The 24,196-nt window shown below is 36.8% G+C and overlaps 2 protein-coding genes across 2 annotated transcripts; both read left to right on the top strand.

Annotated features, from left to right (window-relative positions):
* The first annotated feature begins 7,895 nt into the window (after positions 1–7,895).
* Positions 7,896–17,912, top strand: LOC100888941 (development-specific protein LVN1.2). The gene is made up of 7 exons (XM_003723550.3): positions 7,896–7,976; positions 8,594–8,699; positions 9,467–9,630; positions 11,238–11,322; positions 13,651–13,839; positions 15,706–15,800; positions 16,923–17,912. Exons 2-7 carry the CDS (start codon positions 8,606–8,608, stop codon positions 16,989–16,991), a joined length of 696 nt encoding a protein of 231 aa, XP_003723598.2. The 5' UTR covers positions 7,896–7,976; positions 8,594–8,605; the 3' UTR covers positions 16,992–17,912.
* A 2,182-nt stretch (positions 17,913–20,094) lies between these two features.
* On the top strand, positions 20,095–22,370 carry LOC105440475 (protein kinase C beta type-like). Its single transcript, XM_011670679.1, has 4 exons — positions 20,095–20,345; positions 20,695–20,836; positions 21,165–21,834; positions 22,189–22,370. The coding sequence occupies exons 1-4, from the start codon at positions 20,095–20,097 to the stop codon at positions 22,368–22,370; spliced, it is 1,245 nt and encodes a 414-aa protein (XP_011668981.1).
* The last annotated feature ends 1,826 nt before the right edge of the window (positions 22,371–24,196 follow it).

The following is a 24,196-nucleotide window of genomic DNA, read 5'->3' as shown; positions in this document are numbered from 1 at the left end:
ATTACGCAGTTTTTTCATCAACCTTTAACAAGGTTACCGAGTCACTTTAAAAGGGGCACAAAAAACAGAGAAGTGTGTACCTTAGATTTTAAAAATAGGGGCGGGTGTGTGGACAGGTTGCGTATCCGCTAAATCTCCTAATGCCATCATGACGATCTTTCCAATTTCGATTATAGTGAACAACTCATTTTGTAAATATAAATGTTAATCAAAGTTGTTTAAATTGTTTATGATAATGCATGTAACCTATTTATGATCGATTTTCACTGATAAACGAAAGATTTACGATTACTGTAAGTAGCTTAAGAAATAATGCAAATGTTGTTGAAAACAACAGACTGATACATTTACATTGGAATACTTGTCTATCAACTACTATTTATGTATGCACTCTGTGCCCACTCTACTTCACCGCGAGGTCGGCGTTTATTACCAGCCTATACCGCTACCCTCCCAGGGGGTGTTTCACAAAGATCCGAAGTCGAACTTAACTCTAAGTTGGACTTAAAAAGTATGGAGAGCCATTTGTAGCCTTAAAATAAAATGTATTCAAAAGCGACAAATAAAAAGTATTTTAGACTTTGTATAAATTCCACATCAAGAACATGAAATCTCCTTCATTTCTAGAAAATATGAACGATTTGAATCAACATTTTATGCCTTTTGAAATAACTTTTACAAAATATTATCATAGATGCTAACGGCTTTCCATTATTGTTAAGTCCAACTTAGAGATAAGTTCAACTTAGGATCTTTGTGAAACACCCCCAGGAGAGGCTTCTCCCCCTGACACCTGTCCGCTGCACGCGGCCTGCACTTATCTCATCGTTATAGGGAAGACAACTGTTATCCCTGCTTCTGACATTGCATTGGCCGAGCCAATCTGCATTTATACCACAATATCTATTTACACTTTATTTCCACATTTCATTCTTCTCGAGTCTCTTGTCTAAAGAATATCTCTGACAGTGTTATTGTTTCCCGGTAGTTTGTGCACACGCACAGTTTTGCGCTCAAAGGAGGAATTCATAAAGAAGAAGAAAATGAAAATGAAGGAGAAGAAAAAGGCGACGGCGATCTGCTTACATTCCAATGTTTGTAAAAAAAAAAAAATGTTGACATTCTCTCCTGCCCTACCAGGCAAAAATCTAATTTAACCTCTTTTATAACTATATGAAATATTACTAGGTAGCATAACTGTTTAACTATGATCTGTATTATGGGACTCATTTCCTATTGATGTAACTCGTTCTGTAAGTGTCTCTGTTGTTAAACGCAAACTGAAATTACATTTATTGAGTAATCGTGCTGAAAATATTGAATGTTTAAAAACTATGTCATCACATTTGTTGTCTTGCTTCATTGTCTATGATACCCCCCCCCCCCCCCCCCCCCCTCTTTCTCTTTTCCAGGCTGGCCCTTACCTTACCAACATTTCTTCATTTATTAGCAAACTCGCTTAGTTCTGTTTTGCTCTATTGTACTTTTCTTTTTTTCTTTCTCTCTCTCTCTCTCTCTCTCTCTCTCTCTTCTATTTATTCCCCATCACCATTTCCCCTACATAACCCCTTATTTCTCAACTTTTCTTTGTTGTCGTTTTGTTCCGTTTTGCGCTTCCGCTCTCCATCCTTTTGTATATATCTTCCCATTTTCTCCTTTTGATATATACATCAATCTATCTCTTTTGTAAATATATTTCCCATTTGTATTTATTTCTAGTCTTATAAGGTAGTTCCGTTTTCATGTTTTTCTTCTTCGAAGTAATTAAAGCATTCAGGTATCATATTCTGTTTGGGGACCTTGCTCTAACAAGCCCAGCTTCTCTAAGGTCTCCTCTTTCTTTCATGTACAGAACATGATCTTACATAAGTCATTTTTTATAGAATTTATTTTGTTAATGACAAATGAAAAAAAAGTGTCCGCTTACACCCCCCCCCCCCCCCCGTTTATTCAGCGGCTGGCTTAGTCGTTGCGAAATTTTGGGCCCGATTTTAACCCCCCCCCCTTGAAAAATCCTGCGTACGCCACTGATGATCGTTAATAAGACTTCAAGATAAAGACCAGTTATGGTCATGCGATTGCATTGTGAAAGAAACGTTGTGGAAAACCAAACTTTTCAAACAGCTTTGGCTCTCAAAAAAAAATAATAACCTGCATGCCTACTTGCCCCTCATTTTGGAATAGTTTTGACATAAAAATAAAAATCGTTACCAACTTAGGCATCCCCGAAGGATACAGAATCTGCTCTTACCTCATCATCTCCACGCAGACAGCTGCAATCGGACCACTTATTTTCATCCTCATTATATTCCATAACACTCAGTGGCGGATCCAGGGGGGGGGGGGGCCTGGAATTTTTTATTTTTTTTAAAAACATTTTTTAACGTTAATTTTTATCTTTCTTTGGAGATGCTCCCCCCCCCCTGGCGCTCAAGTGCAATTTTTCAAATTTTCGAGGGCCCCCCCCCAAAAAAAAGGCTGGCCCTTACCTTACCAACAATAAATTAGTGCTCACTAACCCCCCCCCCCCCCACCCCCCTCCCCTCCCCCCACTGAGCGAAATATTGGCCGGCACGATTTTCATATTTCAGCACACTAAATTTCAAATTGATTTCAAATTTGGGCCCCCACCCCTAAGAAATCCTGGATCCGCGCCTGGGTACATGATGACTGTGATCCCAAGCAATAGCACCCCGTTCCGTTCCAAAGTAATCCAGGATTATGGAAAGGTAGGAGGCTGTGTTTTTTCCCTCTAAATTTTGTTGCCCATAAAGTTGGAATAATATTTGTTCTTACCTAAATTAATGACAGAGGCCCCTATTGAAATATGATCGGTGCCCCTTTTTCATTCTCATAAGTGCCCCTTTTTATGTCTGGTCAGTGCCCCTTTTCACCTCTGATAATTTCCCTTACAATTATGATACGTGCCCCTTTTCCTTTCTAATAAGGGACCTATCCCCTTTTCATATATGCCACTTTTCACCTCTTATAAATGCCCCTATAAAAATATGATGGATGCTCCATTTCCGTCGACAAATGCCCATTTCCTATTCTCAAAAGTGCCCTTTTTCATCCCTGGTGTGTGCCTCTTTTTGTGGGTGGGTGTAAGAAGTGCCCCATTTTCACCTATGATAATTACCCTTTGTACTTTGACACGTACTCCTTTTATTTTCTGATAAGTGTCCCCTTTTTCCTCTCATCATTAAATGCGCCCAATAAAATATCAAAACAACTAAGAGCAATTTCCCCCAATGCTCGCTCGCATTTATCAAGGCCTTTTCAGTCTTCCGTTTTGAAAATGTGCTTATAACCCCATCAGCATTGGGTTTTTTCGTCTTTATAAGATGTAATTTTTCGGACTGCGACTTCACAAAGGTCAGTTTTTTTTGTTTTTTTGTTGAATACTTGAAAAAAGTGAGGGGGAAGTTATCTTCCGATACCCACACATAAACAAAGTTTGAGGGGGAGGGGGTTAACCAAAGACGTTTAAATATAATTAGTTAACCCCCAAAACCAACCCCTGCGTACGCGTCTGATTTGCATATACCGTAAATCTCCGTGTATAAGGCGCACCTTTTTTCCGTCGGCAAAAATCAAAAGTCGGGGGTGCGCCTTATACACAGTACAGGATATTTTGAGTCCTCAAAATGCTACTTTTTAGTGGTTTTCGATACCTTGCCGATAATTATTGTTTTAGAGCTCCGTAGGGTCAACAAAACCTTGCCGATAATTATTGTTTTTAGATCTCCGTAGTGGCAACAAAACCTTGCCGATTATTATTGTTTATAGATCTCCGTAGGGGCAACAAAACCTTGCCGATTATTATTATTTTTAGATCTCCGTAGTGGCAACAAAACCTTGCCGATTATTATTGTTTATAGATCTCCGTAGGGGCAACAAAACCTTGCCGATTATTATTATTTTTAGATCTCCGTAGTGGCAACAAAACATTGCCGATAATTATTGTTTTTAGATCTCCGTAGGGGCAACAAAACCTTACCGATAATTATTGTTTTTTAGATCTCCGTAGGGGCAACAAAACCTTGCCGATATTTATTGTTTTCAGAGCTCCGTAGGGGCAACAAAACCTTGCCGATAATTATTGTTTTTAGATCTCCGTAGGGGCAACAAAACTTACCTTTTAGGTAAAATAATATTGCATTTTTCAATAAACTTGCCGAAAATGTACTCATGGTTCATTGCAATCATTCATTTTTTTTGTCTTCATGCATTTTGCTTACTATTTAGAAAAGAAAAAAAGAAAAAATGAGCAAATCTATTCTTTTTCCCATTAACTGATAATCAATTTTAATGAAAATTTCAAATTTGTTCTTAGATTGAAAAAAAGAAAAGATTTAAGCATAATTGAATTACTCTCATTCTCACTTGAAAATGTTAAAGTTAGTTGATCTCTAAAGCAGCTTGTTGTATTCAGCCTTAATATATTTTACTCCTTACTGGTCGACCTGGCAGTTATCATGCAAAATGGCCACCTGTAATTGAAAAGTAGAATAGAGTGAACACTATTGCCATGGAAAATCATGTTTGAGTTATGATTCGAAAGGTACTTTGCTCTTGGTTGAATAAAGTAAATGAGTTTTATATACCTTGTCCACAAACTCTTTTATAGGCAATGAATAATGATAATCAATCTGAATTATTGCAAGTATAGTGTAGTTTACTGTAAGAATATATTTTTATTCTCAGAATTTGATTCTCAAGTCAATTCTCTATGTTAGAAAAAAAATTGTGTGTTTTTTTGTATCCATTATGAATATTAAATGTTCACGAATATATTGAGCTTAAAGCAAACTTGACAATGTCGTGATAAAGTCATTAGTTGTTTTTTTTTTTTACAATTGTGAATAAGATAGTTGAACATGAACATTACCTTAAGAAAGGGGTGCGATTGAAGACAGTGTAAAGAGGGATTCCGAGGGACACAAAAAGTTCTTTTGATGTATATTATTTTCCTGCAGTGATGATATAGACCCATTTCATTTATTTTTGGGAATTTTTCCATTTTGAATGAAAAAACGCAAAACAAAACAAAATTATCCAAACAACAATGACAAATTATGTCAAAACAACTTGGCCACATTAGTAATGTAAAGACATAAGGGCAGAGAGAGGAAACAAAGACACAGTGAACATCAACACATGCAAGAGAGAGAGGGAGATAGAGAGAAGAGGAGAAGGAGAGATAGGGAGACAAAGAGAAATAGAAGGTAAAAGAGAAAGAAAGAGACAGAGTGGGCATAAAGAGAGGAAAACAAAGACGCAGTGAATTAGATAAATGAACATCAAGATGGGCTAAAGAGAAGACGAGAGAGAAAGAGAGAGAGAGAGAGCGAGCGGGGGGGGGGGGGTGGATAGGGATAAGAAGGAAGAGAGGGAGATATAGAGAATGATAGAAAGTGCAAAAATAGGATGATAGAGAGAGGGGAGAGAGAGATACAGAGAAAGAAAGAGACAGAGAGTGGGGATAAAGAGAGGAAAACAAAGACAGTGAATTCGGTTATTGATCATCCACACAGTCATGCAAGAGAGAGGACGAGAGAGAGAGAGAGAGAGAGAGAGAGAGAAACGGAGAGGAGGAGATAGAGGGAGATATAGAGAGAGATAAAACGGAGACAAGAAAGAGAGAGAGATTGAGGAGGGGAGAGAGGGGGGATAAAGAGAGAAAGAGTCAGGGATAAAGAGATAAAGAGAGAGTAAGAGAGCGCACGAGAGAAGGGCCACAGTGTTGTTCAAATGATTTCAAAAATGAAAAAGAAAGAAAAATAAATCCTTCAATATCGTTTTCATCATGGTCATGTCCATATATAGCCCATTATTATTCGCTTTGGGGTATACAAGTTAATGATGTTTGAGCGTAACAAAATACAAATGATCGACACAATAAAATGCCATGACTTCTAAAGTGCTTTACTTTGATAATAGCACCCTCGCCAATGTGTAGGACGACACAAGGTACATTCACTATTTCTTTTGTTGGACCGAAGCTTTGGAATAGCTTACCTCAGAAGATTAGAGACCAACAAACAAGATATTCATTTCGTAATACCCTCACAATTTATTTTGTCTTTTAAAATGTAGACAATATAATTGTAAGAACTGGTGTAATGCTATAGTAACGAAGAGATACACTATCGATATATTATAGTGAACAGAGAAAACCGATCTCGAGTAGCACTTGTGCTAACTTTTGGTTTTCTTTTAGCAACAACTTGAACTTTTATATCAATGTGTTTTATGTTAGCATTGATTAAGCTTTTGCAATAATTCATTGCTTTTGTACATTATTTACGGTTTGTATTTTATTGTTTTGCCTTGCATACTTTGTTTTATGATGTACATACATTTTGTTGTTGTTAATAAAATTCAAACTTCAAACTTCCCCGGATAGGATCACTGACATGCATGGTGACGAAACTACATTTCAAGTTCTATGCGAATATGATTTTTAATATATCATACAACAAAACTGAAACAGTGCTGTATTTCAGCAGTTTGACAAGCAAAAGTAACAAGCTCGGTTAACAACAGAAGAGGGATGGAATTTCACTGACCCAAAGAACATATTACGACAACAACAATTACACCAATGATAATGACAATAAGACAGATTTACCCTGTAAATTCACAAGACCTCACAATTGAATTGAAAGTGAAAAAAGGTATATCTTAGGCCTGCAATATTATTGATGGGGAAAAGCGAAAGATAAAAGCGGTAAATAAAATATTCAGCTTTCACTATATAGTCAGGTCAATATATGGTTTAACCCAAAAAAATTGCAACAAAAAGGTTTTTCAACGGTTTTTAGTAGTATTCGACCTCAGGAATAACATACTAAAAGTAGACAAAAATCGAAACTTCAGAAAGCTGTTATTTTCAAAATGGCGTCCAAGATGGCCGCCGATACTTAAAAATGGCCATAAATTACTTATTATCCATCCCAGAGACATAATTTTGGTGTCTATCCCATGGTTTCGGGGGTCAGAGAATCCATTGAGACAAGTAAGAATCGTTTGTGATGGTCTAGGAAACCCCAAAATCCAAGATGACGTCCAAAATGGCCGCCATAACATAAAAATGTCCATAAGTCACTTATTAACCATCCTAGAGACATAACTGGGGTTGGCTATGCTTTGGTTTTCGGGGTCATAGAATGCATTAGGATAAGTTAGAACGTTAATCAGTGGTTAAGGAATCCACGAAATCCAATATGGCGTCCAAAATGGCCGCCATAACATGAAAAAGCCATAAGTCACTTATTATCCACTATCCGAAAGACATAATTGGGGTGTCTATGCTATGGTTTTCGGGGTCATAGAATCCATTAGGATAAGTTAGAACGTTAAGCAGTGGTTCAGGAAACCACAAAATTTTGGGGGGTTGGGGTGTTTTTGACCGTATATTGACCTGACTAATAAATGTTTTGCTATTTAAAAGAGAAAGGGGCGGGGCGTCGATGAAAACAAAAACAATGAGTGTAACCTGACTTCCAGACCGTAGCAATGATTTCCAGTCGCCCTCAGCGGGTAGATGTGAAGCCTATGGAGATGTTTTTACATTTCTTTCTTTCTTTCCCCCTTTATAAGGCTTCATCCTTTCTGAATCGAAGGTCATAATTTTGTTTTGACTGCGCAGTTTCATTAATGAAACCAGTATACAACATGTGACTATTTCATAGTGTTTTTGTTGCAAATGAAAGTACATGGAACTACAACAGAATAAAGAGGATCGAAAAAGAAAAGAAAATGATAATTCTATGAAAAAGACATTTTTGTATGACTGCGCAGTTTCGGAAATGAAACCATTTACTAGCATGTGACTATTCCAAGGTGGTTTTGTTGCAAATGAAAGTACTTGGAACACAATAAATAAGATCGAAAAGTGTTCGATTCTATCAAAAGGACATTTTAAGTCTACTTCAGCAGAGATCATAATCAATTCCACTACAATTATTATCGTGAGTATATTTGTGTTTGTTTAGGTTAGGTTACTTTCTTCTTAAGTTGTTCCATTCACGAAGTTTTTTTGGAATGTATGAGTAGTTTTCATATCTCTTAAAGTTTTAGACTTTTTTTAATTTTTTAATGGAATCTCTTCAGTCTCAGCCTTGCCTCAATACTTCTAACTTTAGTGGGTAACCCGTTCACTTTCGATGATATATATAATTATTGGCTAATCTACTTTAACTTAAAGTTATTTTGATATTCATGATTTTCTTTTGAACTCTTTCTTCTTTTCCTTTGAGCCTTTCACAGAGTAGCAGAAATTGTGAAATAGCAATTAGGATGATCGAATGCATGCTTGTTTTTCCCGTCTTTCCCGCGTGTTTTGCTACACTTTTGCTACAAATTTTCCTTTTAATTAATTATCAAGCAACCAATTTTCACCTTCGTGATAGGCTAAATAGCCCTTTGAAAACTACTTTCGAAGAATACAAAGAAAGGGAACAGAAGAAGAAGAAGAAAGAAAGAACGAAATAATTTGTTTGCTGTTTCAATATTATGTTGATGAGGGCCAAGTTCTCTTATATTGGACCTTCAAGTCTCACAATGTTTTTCCTCACTCACATTGCAGCTCTAAATCAGAATGCTGAAACTGCTAGTTGTTGCTGCCGTGCTGGTTGCATCAGTCAGTGCATCATCCCCGTGCTGTGGCCCATCTCAATATATGGGAGTCCAGGGTAAGTTTTAAACTAATATATGCATAAAATAAATATGAGCAAGCATATTCAATTCGTTGTCGCAGAGTGGTCAATATAGATTTCATTGTACTTCAATTTAGATTCTTGTATTGCATTTATAAAGTATGAATTCGGAAAGTAACATGTGTGTCGGGTAAAAGTAGTCTACAGAAAAGTCTCATTCTGATTTCCTGTCCGGTTTGCTTTAAAATTAATATCTCCCTTTTTATTTTCAACCTGAAAAAATATAAGGAAATTCCAATTCATTTTCAATCATTTTGTCCCGTTGGAAAGAGGGGAAATAATGTTCTAGCTTCAACGATGCATCTAGATTGATGCACCTAGAAAACTAACATTTTCATCTGTGTATTCTTAACAAAAAAGTTCAAAATGTTGATCTTTAATTAAACTTGTTTTCCCATATACTGATTTGGTATTGGAATTAGTATTGTATGATAGCGACTGGTATTGCTTGTATTGCATTGCATTATATTGTATTGATTTATTGTCACAGCAATCTGAAGCCAAAAGCTGAAATCGTTACAAATTACAAAGTAAAAATAGGGATAAAATTTATTTAAAAATCTATGATATAGCTACAGCTTTTTAACAATAATTTGTAAAAGTAAAAATAAGGCCTATAATTTATATCACATTATACATTTGTAATACAGTAACAAGTAGTAAGTAACAATTACTGTAAATAAGGCCAAAGGCCTATATGTACACAATTACAAGATTCTTTCCTCGTTTTCTGTGCTTAACAGAGATCTTGGTCGGACAAGTATTCCCTGGCCAGGAGCCCATTGGGGCAAACATCTTACAAGTCGGTGCGTGGGACTACAAGAACAGGAGGTTTGGGTTCGTGATGATCGAGATCTCAGGCAATAGCCCCCCGTACCCTTACAAACTGATCCAGGATTATGGAAAGGTAGGAGGTTGTGTTTTTCCCCCTCTAAATTTTGTTGCCCATAAAGTTGGAATAATATTTGTTCTTACCTGAATTAATGACAGAGGCACCTATTAAAATCTGATCGGTGCCCCCTTTTCATTCTCATAAGTGCCTCTTTTCATGTCTGGTCAGTGCCCCTTTTCACCTCTGATAATTTCCCTTACAATTATGATACGTGCCCCTTTTCCTTTCTAATAAGGGACCTATCCCCTCTTCATGAATGCCCCTTTTCACCTCTTATAAATGCCTCTATTAAAATATGATGGGTGCTCCATTTCCCTCGACAAATGCCCATTTCCTATTCTCAAAAGTGCCCTTTTTCATCCCTAGTATGTGCCTCTTTTTGTGGGTGGGTGTAAGAAGTGCCCCATTTTCATTTATGATAATTACCCTTTGTAATTTGACACGTGCTCCTTTTATTTCTGATAAGTGTCCCCTTTTCCTCAGTCACATCATTAAATGCGCCTCTAATTTCAAAACAACTTAGAGCAATTTCCCCCAAAGCACGCTCACTACGCTCGCTCGCATTTATAGATGATTATTATGTTACTTATCAAAGGCCATTCAGTCTTCCGTTATTAAAATGTGCTTGTAACCGTTAAAATTAACCCCATAAGGATTCGTTTTTTTTTCCTCTTTACAAGATGTAATTTTTCGGACTGCGACCTCACAAATCTTTTTCAGAAAGTGCCCTTTTTTCTCCCCCCCCCCCCCCCCCACTTTGAAAGTCGCTCGACCGCCCCTGATTTATGATTGTTACAAAATGACTTATTCTTGATAGATAAAGTTCTAAGAAAGTATAAACTTTATCTACCAATAATAAACCATATTAACACAACACACAATCGTTACGTGAAAAGAGGGAAGACAAATTTATTCCAACTTTAATGGCAATAACTCTTTTTCTGATTATGTTGACTTAAAAATGCAATTTTTTTTAAATTGTTGTTGTTTGTTTTTGTTGTGTTTTTTTTGGTCAAAGAAAGTTATACAGTAATAAATAATGCAATAATTTCCCCCAAAAGGGAAATAATTTTGTGGGATGCTATTTTGTTTATCTTTACTCTGTTATCCCTATGTTCTGACATCCAAAGGCAATATCCTGACAAAAGAATTTATTTACAGCTCTTTGACTCAGGTATAGGCAAAATAACCCAGTTTTCATGTGCCAGTTCTAAACATTATCATTGAAAGGAGGCAAGGGTTGTCATCAATTTGCATATAAGGTTAATTCTATCAAAGAGACCTTTAAGATCTGTTTCGATACTTGGCCTTTTCATTTTTACAAAATTCAAAATCATGCTATTCCATGCATTTGTCTTATCTAAAGGGAGCACAAATTTCGAGATCCTGAGGAAACATAATAGCGAAGGAGCAAAGTAAAAACTTGAAAATTAAAAAAAAAACAAAAAAAAAACACCATATCTTCGTTTCGTATGCACTTATACCGTGAATCAGGATGCTCGGATGAGTATCTTCAAACTAGGTCTACTCTAATCATGAATAAATGATTTAATTAAGCCTCAGAACTTCAAATTTGGTGCATGGACATTAGTTTTTCTTTTAAATAATTTGTTGTCATACAGGCCACCCAATGGATAATTGATGAAGGCAACAAGACCTGCACGAAGCTAATTACGACCCCACCAGAACCAACAGTTTGCATCCCAGGTAAGCCCGAAGTCATACATGTAAACAAATTGTGTTATGTTACTGTTGATCATTTATTTCTACAAACACTTCTAGTGTTAACTGGGGACTTAAAGTAGATATTCATTGATTTTAAAAACTAACTTTATTTTCATTATTGCAAAGTTGAAACTTTGATTCGACAAGGTTATCAAAATTCAATGCTTGGAAACATTCGAAGTAATGATAATTATAAATTACAAAACGCTTAAATACAGCCCCGGCATAGCACCTGAAGAGCTCTCCGAACGCTGCTGAGATGTGTGAGATCACAGTCTGGACATGATTTGCACAAGCAGACGATGTCCCATGACATCTCACATATTTTCAGTGCCTGTGTTTTCATCTTCTCTTGAGTTCTTTCTCTTACTTCACTACCGTCAGGCTAAATGTATAATCTATTACCTCACTCAAAACCCCGCGCATGGTTTTATTTTGATGACAAATGCAGCGATACAAAAATAAAGGAATCTGTCGCTTGTAAACAAAATAAGACGCCATTGTATATTCAGCTGCACACACCGTATGTTCGGCGTTTCAAGAGGGAACAAATGCCGTCCTTAATATCATTCCGGGGGGTTTCCAATTTGAAAGTCTGGTTTCTTTGATTGTTAATTAACTTCTATCCTGTGTATTTACAAGCAAAAGATTTTAGTTATCAGAATGGGGTCATATCCCCTTTTAAATAGTTTGACATGCCATTACATTTATATACACTAAACTCATCATAATTTGACAAATAATAGCTTTGCAATTATGTGCATTCTTTATGGGATGTCGTCTGCTTGGGCAGTATTGGTCCACGTAGTGACGTCATTAAAACATCGTTATTTTTCCGGCGAATCTCTCGTTTATCCCAGCTGCTATGGAGGTGGTTGTATTTGTATTTTTTATAAATCATCCGATATGTAGTTGACCTAAAACTTGTACGATGGCCATCTGTTAGCTTACCAGTTTGTAGTGATACATTAGTTGACATATTTGCGATTTTCTTTGAATTTCACCTTTAAAGAAGTATGCAGACTCTACTCTTTTTTTTCTTTCTTTCCATTCCATAGCATAGGGATATACACTGTTGGTCATAAAGGTGGAATAATTCTTTTTACCCAATTTATGCAACGATTTTGACAATGATTTATTTCTAATAGATCTAAATAATAGTATAAATTCTCAGATTGTATTGAATAATAATTTGCGAGTGTTTGTTTTGCGTGACTGCTAAATAATGTGCGTGCTACTATGCTAATCAACTTGGGGACCTACGTCCGTATAAATTCATAACTGACAGTAATGAGGATTAATTTCTCATTCACAAGAGGGCTCTAATATAGCTTATCGACACGGTTTTTATTCTTGTGCCTCACAGTAAAGAGGCCATTGCTTAGCCACTGAATCATGACTGTACGCAGCGGGGGCTAGGGTACGCCCCCACAAATACAAAAACAAAACAAAGAAAATGCAATAAACTATCAATAATTCATTGCATTTTCCCCCGGTCCCCAACAGGAAAAATTCCTCTGCAGAGCCATGCATTATGGTTCAAGGCATGCCCACAAAGAGGATTTTCTTATCTTGGGGTCGGGGCAAAATAAAATGAATTATTGATAATTTATTGCATTTTCTTAGTTATGACTTAGGTCCCCTAGTTGATTAGCATAGTAGCTTACACATGCTTTAGTAGTCACGCAAATCAAACGCTCACAAATTATTATTCAATAAAATCTGAGAATGTATACTATTATCTAGATCTAGTATGAATATATCATTGTCAAAATCATTCCATAAATTGGGGTAAAAATAATTATTCCACCATTATTAGTGTATACATGTTGTAATGTGCGCTATTATAATTATTATTATCACCATTATTATTAGCAGTAGTAGTAATAGTAGTATTACTCTAGCCATACTTGTAGTGTGACTACTTTATTTGTAATAGTATGAGAGATCTTGATATGCTGCATGGTGTGCGTATTATATTAAGTGCAGCTTGGTGATATGTTATTATCATTATTGTTATTAATATTGTTATTATTATCATTATTATTGTTATTATTATATACGATACTACAGACTACTACTACTACAACTGCCACTACTACCACCACTACCACCACTACCACCACCAAATATACTACTACTACTACTACTACTACTGCCACTACTACCACCACTACCACCACCACCACCACTACCACTACTACTACTACTATTGTTGCTACCATCACCATTACTATAATACTATACTGCAATTAATATGGTAGATTTTAAAAACTTAATTGTTTGCTCAATATTTTCTGGTATATACAGACGATGCCACCTTCTCCGGCAGAGTTTCGATTGGTGGAAACGGTACAGATTCTATAATAGCTGACATCTGGTCCAAGATCTATCACGAAGGGACCAACACTGCCTCTCAAAGCATCACTGTGAGACACAAGGACTGCTTCCCGATAAGATCTCAGTTCATGGGGACCAACAATGAAATGGGAGCTCCGTGTAAGTCTTACACTTTATAGTAATAATAAAAAATACTCATCATTTTTTACCCGAGGAGGCCTCATCAACATCAGAGGTGTTCTCCCTGAGGGTCCTGCAATCTTTATTACCCCAGCAATTACCAGGTATCCATTTACACCTGCGTGGAGAGTGGCGAAGGTGGATCATAATTATGTCTTGCCGTAATAAGACGTACGGTATATAGTTTCGGGCTGGGATTCGAACCCTCAACCCTTAGATTGAGAGTAGAGTGAATGAACCACTAAACCACTTGTGGAGGTGTCGACCTCCACAAGCTAGTGAATAAATTATATGAATTAGAAGGTTTCATGATAGTACAGTCACACTAACGAAACCGACACCAGCCCGAACAAATAATAATAATAATTATAATACACAATATTTATTAGGCGCTTAATACTGGTGTCTCTAAGCGCACCATAGTCTGACTAAAAAATGATTTACCAAAACTTATAATAAACACACAACTAATACATCTGTTCTTTATTCAATAAATCATGCATATAATATAATAATAAAAATAAGAGTGAGATCAAACATACATGAGGTCAAACATAGGATCAAACATAAGATCGAACAAACAATAAATAAGACGGTGTGCACCTCCTTCGACCGACTCACAACTGCAGAATATCATTCATGAATTAAAAAGGTGCGTTTTCAGCAAGGACTTGAGTTGCTGAAGAGAATGAATATTATAAAAGTACGCTGGTAATTTATTCCAAAGGATAAGGGCATTTACTGAGAAAGCTCGATCGCCATATTTTGTAACGGTACGAGGTCCAAGGGTTAACTGCAAGGTTGGTGATGATCGAAGAGGTCTTAAAGAACTAGAAGAACGTAAGGAAATCAAATCTGAAAGATATTTAGGGGCTTGGCCATGGAGAATTTTGTATGTAAGAAGAAGAACTTTAAATGTTATACGATGGTGTATGGGAAGCCAATGAAGAGAACGCAATATTGGGGTTATGTGCTCAAACTTTCTCGAGAGAGTAACAAGCCTTGCAGCAGTATTCTGAATTCTTTGAAGTGGAAGTAGGTACGAATGCGGAAGGCCAGAAAAAATTGAATTACAATAATCAAGGTGGGAGGATACAAATGCATGGGTTAATTTTGCAGTTGTTGGCCGGTCAAGTAGTTTCCTAATTTTTCCCAATTTCAAAAAATTTAAAAAGATGCCGATTTACATACGTTTTTAATATGCTGCTGAAATGTGAGATTTGTATATAATATACGGTTTGGCGATGTGACTGAGGCGGTGTGACTGAGGTGTAATCTATGAATAATGTTGGGAAAACTTCTTGAGGTAAACGAAATAGACTTCCTTCAAATTTTGTGTGACACATACTCTGGCGACAATTTCCCCACCATCAATTACATGCGCTAATCAAATTCATCATAACATCAATCTTTGACTGAACACTTTACCTAACGCTATACCCTAATTATAACCTACAACACAATCGCAAGCCTTATACAGCTATCTTTGATGCAATAGAGCCCGGTGCAGTTGTCACCAGCCATGCAGATCAAAAGTCATAATTATCACCCCTACAATTTTAGTATTAGGATACACGATATAGAACGCTACGACTTAAAAGAAAATTGCTCTTGAATGCCTGCATTTTTAGAAAGGTTTTCCATTTACATGTTGCATTTATCTTTCAGAATTTGTTGGCTCCTGATAATGTTATTGTACTATGACAGCCGATTCATTCAGTTGTGAATATCGCGGACAAAGCTGTAACATGAATATAATGTCAGTCTATCCACATCATATTAACATAACAAATTAATTGTAATTTTGTTAAGACAGTAAATCAGTATGTTGATCTTTTGTGACAGATCCAAGAATCCTTTCTTCTGGCTGGTTCAACATAACCATTGGGATCCCTAAACCTGATGATTGGTTTACTGTACCCAGCTACTGCAACCAACAGGTGGGATAATAATATAAGATTATTATTAGTTATCGATATAAAATCACAGTTTATTTTGACTAAAAGTGTTAAGACGTTGTAAAAGCAATCCTAAATAATTTAATCTCGTTTACCTAGGGCTGCCGTGCACATTGGTATTAATACTCCCCTTATTAAAGTTCTTGTGGGCCCTGCAACTATTATTAACCCAGTATTGCAGGGGGTGTGACGGTGGAAAGTCATTGAATACTTTTTAATCTCCCCTCTATCCTTTTGACCAAGCAGGCTATATTTGGGACCTCTCCTTTGTCAATAGACCATTTTTCCTTTTTTCTTCTTCACATATTTTCATCCCTTTGCCGAGGCTATATTTCCCTTTAGCTCGTTTGTCTTGTAAAGATTTGGGTAAATTTGCCTTTATACTATTGCTTTCATGTTATAGAAGAATGAGATTTGTGGAAATTTATATCATGCACCTAATTATGTATCATCGATAATTTAATTTGTAAATATCAACTTCTTCATATTTTGTTATAGTCGTCAATATTATTGGTCTACATGTATCCTAATTTGAATTTTTTTGAAAGAGCTGATGTGGCAAAAAGACGATTGGCAAAAAAATATCAAGAATTTAATTTAACTGTCCCCCCATTCTTACAAACTTAAATGAGAGTTGACTCATCAATTTTATCCATTCCAGGATACAGGGGCGTACGCAGGGGGGGGGGGGGGGGGTTCAAACCCCCCTTTGGTATTTTCATGTGTGTAAACCCCCCTAAAAAAACTAAAACCCCCCCCCCCCTTTGTTTTTGTTTTTTCTTACCCCCCCCCCCCCCCCACCCCACTGAGCGACTTTTCGGCCGGCGCGATTTTCAAATTTTCAGGAGCAAAATATTTTGGGCCAGATTTTAAACCCCCCCCCCCTTGAAAAAATCCTGCGTACGCCCCTGCCAGGATATAATAATTTTCAGTGGCCGAGAGATGTGTGAACTGAATTGATCATTTGGTTGCATATCTGTGGTAAAACACAAATGCCAAGAAATGAATATACAAACTAGAAATGTACTCAAAATGAATGTGAGTCCGATAGCTAGTTTGATGCTCATGAGAGTTTAGAACTTTGTTTTCCTTTTCCCTTTCCAGGAGATCATTTCTGCCAAGACAGCCATTCCTCGCTACATGTCCGAGCTGTATTTTCAGAAGTTTTTCTAGGAATAGACTAGTTACGTCGTAGTCACGTCTTATTAAACAACAGTCATCCTGTTTCCCTGCATTGACGACCGACACGAGAGGAAGAATGCTCTTCAAAATTAAGTTGTTTATTAAATAATTCTAAATGATATACATGTAGTTTTGTCAACAATGAAAAATGACTTTATGCTACTCAGCTTTGCATCAGTAAAAGTAATTGTGTCGTTTAATGTCTTTCCTATTTACCATCTTTTTGTAATGCTTTTTTTGATACACAGAATTGTGATCTCTTTTGCAGACAGTAATATATATTAACAAAGAAATTTTGCAGGTATATTAATAGTGGTAGATATGCAAAACAACAATTAGTGCAATGACATTTTAACTTTATAGTATGGCGTAAGTAGCTAGTATGATATATATATATATATATATATATATATATATACATTAAGTGGTTTATTACAGATTATTTTGTGCTATTTGCCATCATTAATAGTAATTGTATAGTTAAGGCTTGATGTCTTTCCTTTTACATCTTTCGGTGTGATGCATTTTTTAATACACAAAATTGTGATCTCTTTTGTTGACAGGTATGATATAGGCATGCTCAAATAAATGATGCAGGCCTAAATGTATAATTAATTGTGGTAGATTTGCACAAAATATCTAGCAAAAGGACATTATAGTGTGGCGTAAGTCGCTAGTATACCATATAATACAGTTGTTAAAGTTATGTGATTGTTAAATTTGTAACAAATAAGCCCTACATATTTCTATGATTTAAAAGCTTGCCTTCTTACTTTGGATCCTAACACATTTTTGGTGTGATCTTCCTGTCTATAATGTATTATGTTTGTAAATCTAGAGAGATTCAGGTTTTCTTTTGTACCCAATGTTATACCCCTATATATTCAACAGTTCTACGGTGAGGCGATAGTGTTGGGGGGGGGGGGGGGGGGGCTGGGCTGTGCTCTGAATCAAACATAAATTCAATATATTCATACATTATAGGAGGGCGTTTAAATGAGTTCATGAGATGAATTTCCTCTTCTTGTATTATTTTTCTGACACATATTGGTTTTGTAACTTCCTTAAAACCTCTCTTGTATTTTTCTCTGATTTTGTGATCACGTAATGTACATTTGTCAATGTCACATTTCTTTACACTTCGTTGGTATGTATAATTCTGCTGTGACATGATATGTTTTTATTGTTCATTCAATGAAAGAAGGAGTTCTGTTGTATGACAGATGAATCAATGAATTCAATTCAATTCATTACAATTCTGTAAAATATTTAACAGTTTGACATGTTGGTGAAAGTATATAGTTAGAAAATAATTTTTTTTTGATATTTTAATGACATTTTGAATATTTAGCAACAGAAATTGATCCTGATTATCAATAAGAAATAGTTTTATTATCAGTAAACATATACCATTAAAAATCATTGCTACCACCCAGCTTGCTTCTAATCACAGCTTTAAATGGATTTGTTTTCTTTCTCTTTTTTAAAAACTTCACATAAAAAAATGAAAGCAGAGAAGGGAAAGAGAGGAGGAGGAGAGAGAGAGAAAGCGATGGGAAATTTAAAAGGAAAGGGTTGAAACTGCAAGGGAAAGAGAAGATCTTGAATGAAGTGGAAAGAGGAGAGAGAGCGAGAGAGAGAGAGAGCGAGAGAGGGAGAGATAGAGAGAGAGAGGGGGGAGAGAGAGAGGGGGGTGGGGAGAAAGAGGGAAATAGAGAGAGAGAGAGAGTGACGGGAAATTCAAAAGGAAAGGGTGGAAACTGTAAGGTAAAGAGAAGATCTTGAATGAAGTGGAAAGAGGAGAGAGAGAGAGAGAGAGAGAGAACAAGCTCGCTTCCAAATTCTAAAACTCATTTTTATTCCAAAGAGGCGACTGGATACAATTTTTGTTTAATCCATACAAATTTGCCCATATTCCTCATAAGTGAAATTGCCCACCGAGGGATTTTCACCCTCTTGTGATATATGTTTCATGTTTTATTGAGTCAAAACAGAATCACAGCATTTACAAATAATTGGAGAGAAACAAAATTTTAATCGGAAAAGATATTTTATTTCAAACCTCCATTTAGCAAAGATGAGTTGCCAGTTAGTATTCTTCTTTTGCTATACGGTATTCAAGATCTTTAGTTGTACCATTACAAGCTTTAGAACCTTGAAAACTGGGGGATTTGTTTTGAAATTTGCACATATAAATATAATATTTAATTAGAAGAAACAAATTTGATAAATTTATCTTGGTGACCCCTATGTGTTTGTCGTATAATCAGGAGCACTGCATTTGACAATCGAGAGATTGGCCTTGATTTAATTTGTTTTAAATCAAGGGCGGCACATTGCCCATTGCCCCCCCCCCCCCCAACAATCAATTACCCTGGGTATTTCTACCCGAATTTCTATCCAACCTACCAATCGAGTTATGATAGGTGCAAAGCGCATGCGTGGAGGTCGCGCTACCACTGTGACCTCATGATGCTACGCTCTAGCTTTCACTGGGTAAAGATTTACTGCGTTCTGATTGGCTTAAAGTTTTTCCTCAATGACGACACAATGGTTGGTATGGGTGCGCGTTGGAATGGTCTCTTTTGACAACAAACCGTTGCGCTTTGTGTTCAGTTTTGATCTAGCTTCCGAGTGCACATGTTGCTTCTTTTGAAGTGCTTTCGAAAATTTCCTCATTGAATCAACGAATTCAATCACTTTCTTCAAAAGAGATTTCTCCCGAGATTTCTGCTTTGTTAACAGGTAATAAAGGAATAAACTGAATAGTAATATATTTACCATAAAATTCCAATTCTCATAAATGTTATATCATAAGTGTTGTTTGTATTTTATCCAACGGCCAATGTTACGCGAATTTAATGATATACCTATACTTAAAGAGTAAATCTAGTATGACTATAGGCATATGCCACATTAAGAAAAATTATGTACGGACAAAAATCACAGAAATATGGATGAAATAAATGTGATAGAATATTTGAGAACCGTTGTTTTGATAAAAAGCTTATAACTTTATTAGCTACAATAAAAAAAGATTCACTCCAGAACTGAATATCAATTTGTTGGTAGATCAATCGTAAAGTCTCTGACAATGGTAGACACCGGTATGTCAGCTCAGAGAAAGCGGAGGGCTCAACGGATGGCAAATCGCTGTCAAAGACTAGCCCTGGGACCCGTATCCGACCACGGGAATGAGATCCTTCAAGCCATTGAGATAGTCAAAGCCATACTGGTCAAAGCTAAGCAAGAAGCCCAAGCTTACCCCGGCGGAGATTTCCCCGAGGAGTCGAAAGACCAGCAAATCGACTCTTCTGCAATCTCAACATTCATCCCAAAACAGAGGTACAGCAAATATTTCTCTCTTTTTTTCCCTTCTAAACATATAAAATCGGAATTCAATTTGTTTATGTTACATAAATGAATTACCGTCGACTAGAAGTGTAATTAAGTGTAATTAAGAATAATGATGCCCACAATATTTGAAAGCCATCATGCATATTGCTGAGTAGAAATATCTCAATACACTTTACATGAAATTAATGAATTCGATGGTCATGCTCTTAAGGGTCTTCAAATGCCTTAGCATCCACCCTTTAAAATTAATATTCATTTTAAAAGAGAAACTTTTTGATTTTGGTGACATTTATTTATTGCTTTATGTATAATATTTCTTGTCTCTTTTTCAAAACAGTTATACTCTTGAGCCCGAAAAGTCGGCCCATCAGAACAAGAGTGTTGATGAAGAGGTTATCCAAATGCTACAACCTAAGGTCTCGTGTCAGACTCTCAAACTCGATGACCTCTTGACCTTTGACATGGGATGGACTGTAAAGGTATGATAGTCAATTTTTTTTTAATTTGTTGCATTCATGATCCACCTAAAGAGAGAAAGAGAGGGAGAGAATAGGGGGAGAAGAATTTCCTAGCAAGAACTGATATAGCCACTGAAACATTGAATGAACTTAGTCAGTTTTGTAGTCCTCGTTAAAAGAATCCCTCAGAAGTAATTGTATATAAGGAAAGGGAAGTTTAGAAAAGATATTTCATCCCTTCTCAGCGATGTTGTAGAACAGAAGACAAATACATGTAATTTGCTGCTGACTTATATTTAATTATAAGTAACTTGCTTCAAATTTCGATATACTTTTTGTTTCTTCACAGAGCATCAATACGCTCCAAGAAATTGGAAGGGGCAGCTATGGTCGGGTTGTGATAGCACGTCATCGTTCCACAGGCGTTCCTCTTGCCATCAAAGAGCCGTCATGGTCAGACGACTTCGCTTCGCCTGGTGAAATGGTTGAAGAACTCAAGGCAACCAGGACCAGAGCAACAAAGGAGGCAATGATCCAACAGTTGTTGTCAGGCAGCCCTTACTTTCCAAAGTTCTGGGGTACCCTTGATCTCGGTAACGAACTCTGTCAGGCCGTCGAGTTCGTGGGGTGTAAGAAAACGGGTACCGGCTACCCTCTCCACGAACCGCCATCGCTTTCGATGTGCAACGTTGTCAAGATCGCAGAGGACATCGTCAAGGGCATGATGGAGTTCCATGATCATGGACTTCTCCATAATGACCTCAAGAACGATAACGTGCTCCTGGAAAAACGTGGCAAGCGATACAACGCCGTCATCATCGACTACGGAATGGCAAGTTCGATCACCGCCCCACCGAAAATGGTCGGAGTTACCAAAGAAGTAAAAATGGCGTATGTACATGGAGGAGAGGCAGACTATATAACACCTGAGGTTGTTCTGGATGAGCAGCCGACATCCATTGCTTCAGATGTGTTTTCAGTCGGCCGTATCTTCTCCGATATGGGAGAGATATTTGGAGGTAAAAATGAATATCATACTTGTAAGTTCGTAATTATAGTTATCTTTTTCATAAAACGAGATAGGTTTATGAAAAAAGTTGCATGCACGTAAACATAACTTTGCTAAGAAAATTGCTCAGTCCGAATAAATATCTTCACAGTTCTTTTCCTAAAAATAAGTTCACGATGGCGCTGTATCGTGGGGACGGCAGGCACATCCAGCTTTAACCTGCAGTTATGTTTATATCTAAATTATGTTAATATGCATTCGGATTTTATTTTGTATGGTGTTATCTTTTTTTAATGAAATAATTTGTGTACAAATATTGTAACGCCTCTTTTATTTTCTATGTTCTATTTCTTTCTCTCTGCAGGTCATCGTTTTCCCGTGGTTCGAGAACTGTCCAAGCTAGGAGCTCAGTGCATGGCCGATAATCCTGACCATCGCCCTAGCCTCGATACCATCAAAAGTCAAATCACCAGACTCCAACGGCCCAGTAGATGGAGGCGTGTCAAGCGATGGGTTGCTAAGAAACTGCATCTACGTCGAAAGTAAATTGGAAATAAACGGAAAATTTATTATAGCATTCTTTGAAAGAAAGCAACCCATTAAACAAAAACGATTTGTGTGTGTTTGTTTTTCAAAGCTACCGTTATCTTGATGAACGATGCAAATACAGATAAAAGAGTTTGGTAAAGGCGGAAAGAGAGCTTAGAGTGAGAGAAAGGGATTATATATATATATATATAATATAGAGAGAAAGAGAGAGCGAGAGGGGGAGAGTGAGAGGGGGAGAGAGAGAGAGAGAGAGAGAAAGAGAGAGAGAGAGAGAGACTAGACGGAGAGAGGAGAAAGAGAGAGAGGAGAGGAGAGAGAGAGAGAGAGAGAGGAAAGAGAGGGAGAGAGAGAGGGAGAGAGAGAATATTATGTTCGGGGATATGTTCCGCTGAGATAACCTACACCGAATTCCTCTCCTACATAACAAGTCACAAAAGACAAAGTTTGTTAAAATTCCTCCGATTTAATAAGCCAAATTTTTCTGTCTAATGCAGAGATAGAATAGAGGCCTAAACGTGCACGGAGATCGAGAGAAATTTGATTGAGTCAGAAGAAAGAGATGTTAAAAAGAAAATCAAATGAAATAGAAATCATGAATGGTTCATTCTGACATCTTAAGACATTTGTCTTTTTTTGTTGGGGTTTTACATGCTCTACGCCCAGAATAAAATAACTCCCACCCCCCCCCCCCCTCCAAAAAAAAAAAAAAATATGACAAAACAAACAAGCACACAAATAAATAAACCAATAAATTAAACAAAATTTAAACAAGTAATCAAGCAAACAAACTATGATAACATTATGAGAAGCTTGGGATTAACAGTAATATGGAGCTACAATTAAAAGACACAAATAGTACTTCAAATCGGCCATGCCAAATTTAGCTTGCACAGCTAGTGCTTAAACTAGTGATCTAGCTTCCAATAACAACTTCGCTGTTGACGTTGATTTACGTGCAACGCGACTGCTTTACGTACGTACCTGGAGGGGAGGCAGAGGTTCGCTGGAGTCGAGGGCCCAGGCCAGGGGATCGGGACGTCGCAGTGCGGTGTGCCAAAGCTGGGGTTGGAAGCTGAAGTCGAAGTGTCGACAAAACACCACATTTAACACCACCAGGGAGACCTGAATTACCGGTGCTGGTACATGAAATATATACCTAGGTAAAGTTACCCTCTTGCATTTCATATAATATAGAGTCTAGACCTCCTAATTATAAATATAGGGTCTAGACCTAGGCCTAAACTTGATGTTTAAATGAACTTTTCAGAATTTTCTTCCTTTTCCAACTTGTTTTACTGACTAACGTTAGATCTACTGTTAGGGCGCTTGTTCAGAAACCTATCCAAAATTTGACCTGTAACTCCGGCGTGGAGATACCCTACTAAAACATAAACAAAATGAAGTAAATATTCATTAAATGTCCAAATAAAGATCATGAGTTAAAAGTTGAACTTGTTATTTTTGGAGTGTTTTTCGGAAAAAAAAAAAAAAAAACGTTGATATAGTAGGCCTAGATCTATACACTTTTTCACAGGTTTCTCAGCAAACCGCTGCACAATACAAGTACATACCGATAGTGGGTTGCGAGCGGGCGCGCGCCTGTGTGAAGTTATCTACAGTGATGTCTCAGATATTACAGGTAGATAACTTCACACAGGCGCGGATATACAGCGTATCCATGTCATTCATTCATATTTATGGCATGGGTAGGGTCGGTTTAATCCACATATCTTTAGTTTAATATGTCTTTATTTTGTAAACATTTTCATGTTTTTCAACTTTGCTACCTGTAGGCTTTCAGTGATTGAAGGATATTTAGATTC

Source organism: Strongylocentrotus purpuratus, unplaced genomic scaffold (genome assembly GCF_000002235.5).
Source record: "Strongylocentrotus purpuratus isolate Spur 01 unplaced genomic scaffold, Spur_5.0 spur5_scaffold_8, whole genome shotgun sequence".
In the NCBI taxonomy this organism is placed as follows: Eukaryota; Metazoa; Echinodermata; class Echinoidea; order Camarodonta; family Strongylocentrotidae; genus Strongylocentrotus; species Strongylocentrotus purpuratus.
Note: the sequence above shows the minus strand (reverse complement) of the source record. Positions and strands in the feature narration are given on the sequence as shown.

What these genes read in the sequence shown, in the direction of transcription:
- LOC100888941 (XM_003723550.3), top strand. Translation starts at nt 8,606, where the DNA reads ATGCTGAAACTGCTAGTTGTTGCTGCCGTGCTGGTTGCATCAGTCAGT. An exon ending in TCAATATATGGGAGTCCAGG is followed by an intron (nt 8,700 to 9,466) that starts GTAAGTTTTAAA and finishes TGTGCTTAACAG; the next exon opens with AGATCTTGGTCGGACAAGTA. An exon ending in TGATCCAGGATTATGGAAAG is followed by an intron (nt 9,631 to 11,237) that starts GTAGGAGGTTGT and finishes GTTGTCATACAG; the next exon opens with GCCACCCAATGGATAATTGA.
- LOC105440475 (XM_011670679.1), top strand. Translation starts at nt 20,095, where the DNA reads ATGGTAGACACCGGTATGTCAGCTCAGAGAAAGCGGAGGGCTCAACGG. An exon ending in ACATGGGATGGACTGTAAAG is followed by an intron (nt 20,837 to 21,164) that starts GTATGATAGTCA and finishes GTTTCTTCACAG; the next exon opens with AGCATCAATACGCTCCAAGA. An exon ending in TATGGGAGAGATATTTGGAG is followed by an intron (nt 21,835 to 22,188) that starts GTAAAAATGAAT and finishes TTCTCTCTGCAG; the next exon opens with GTCATCGTTTTCCCGTGGTT.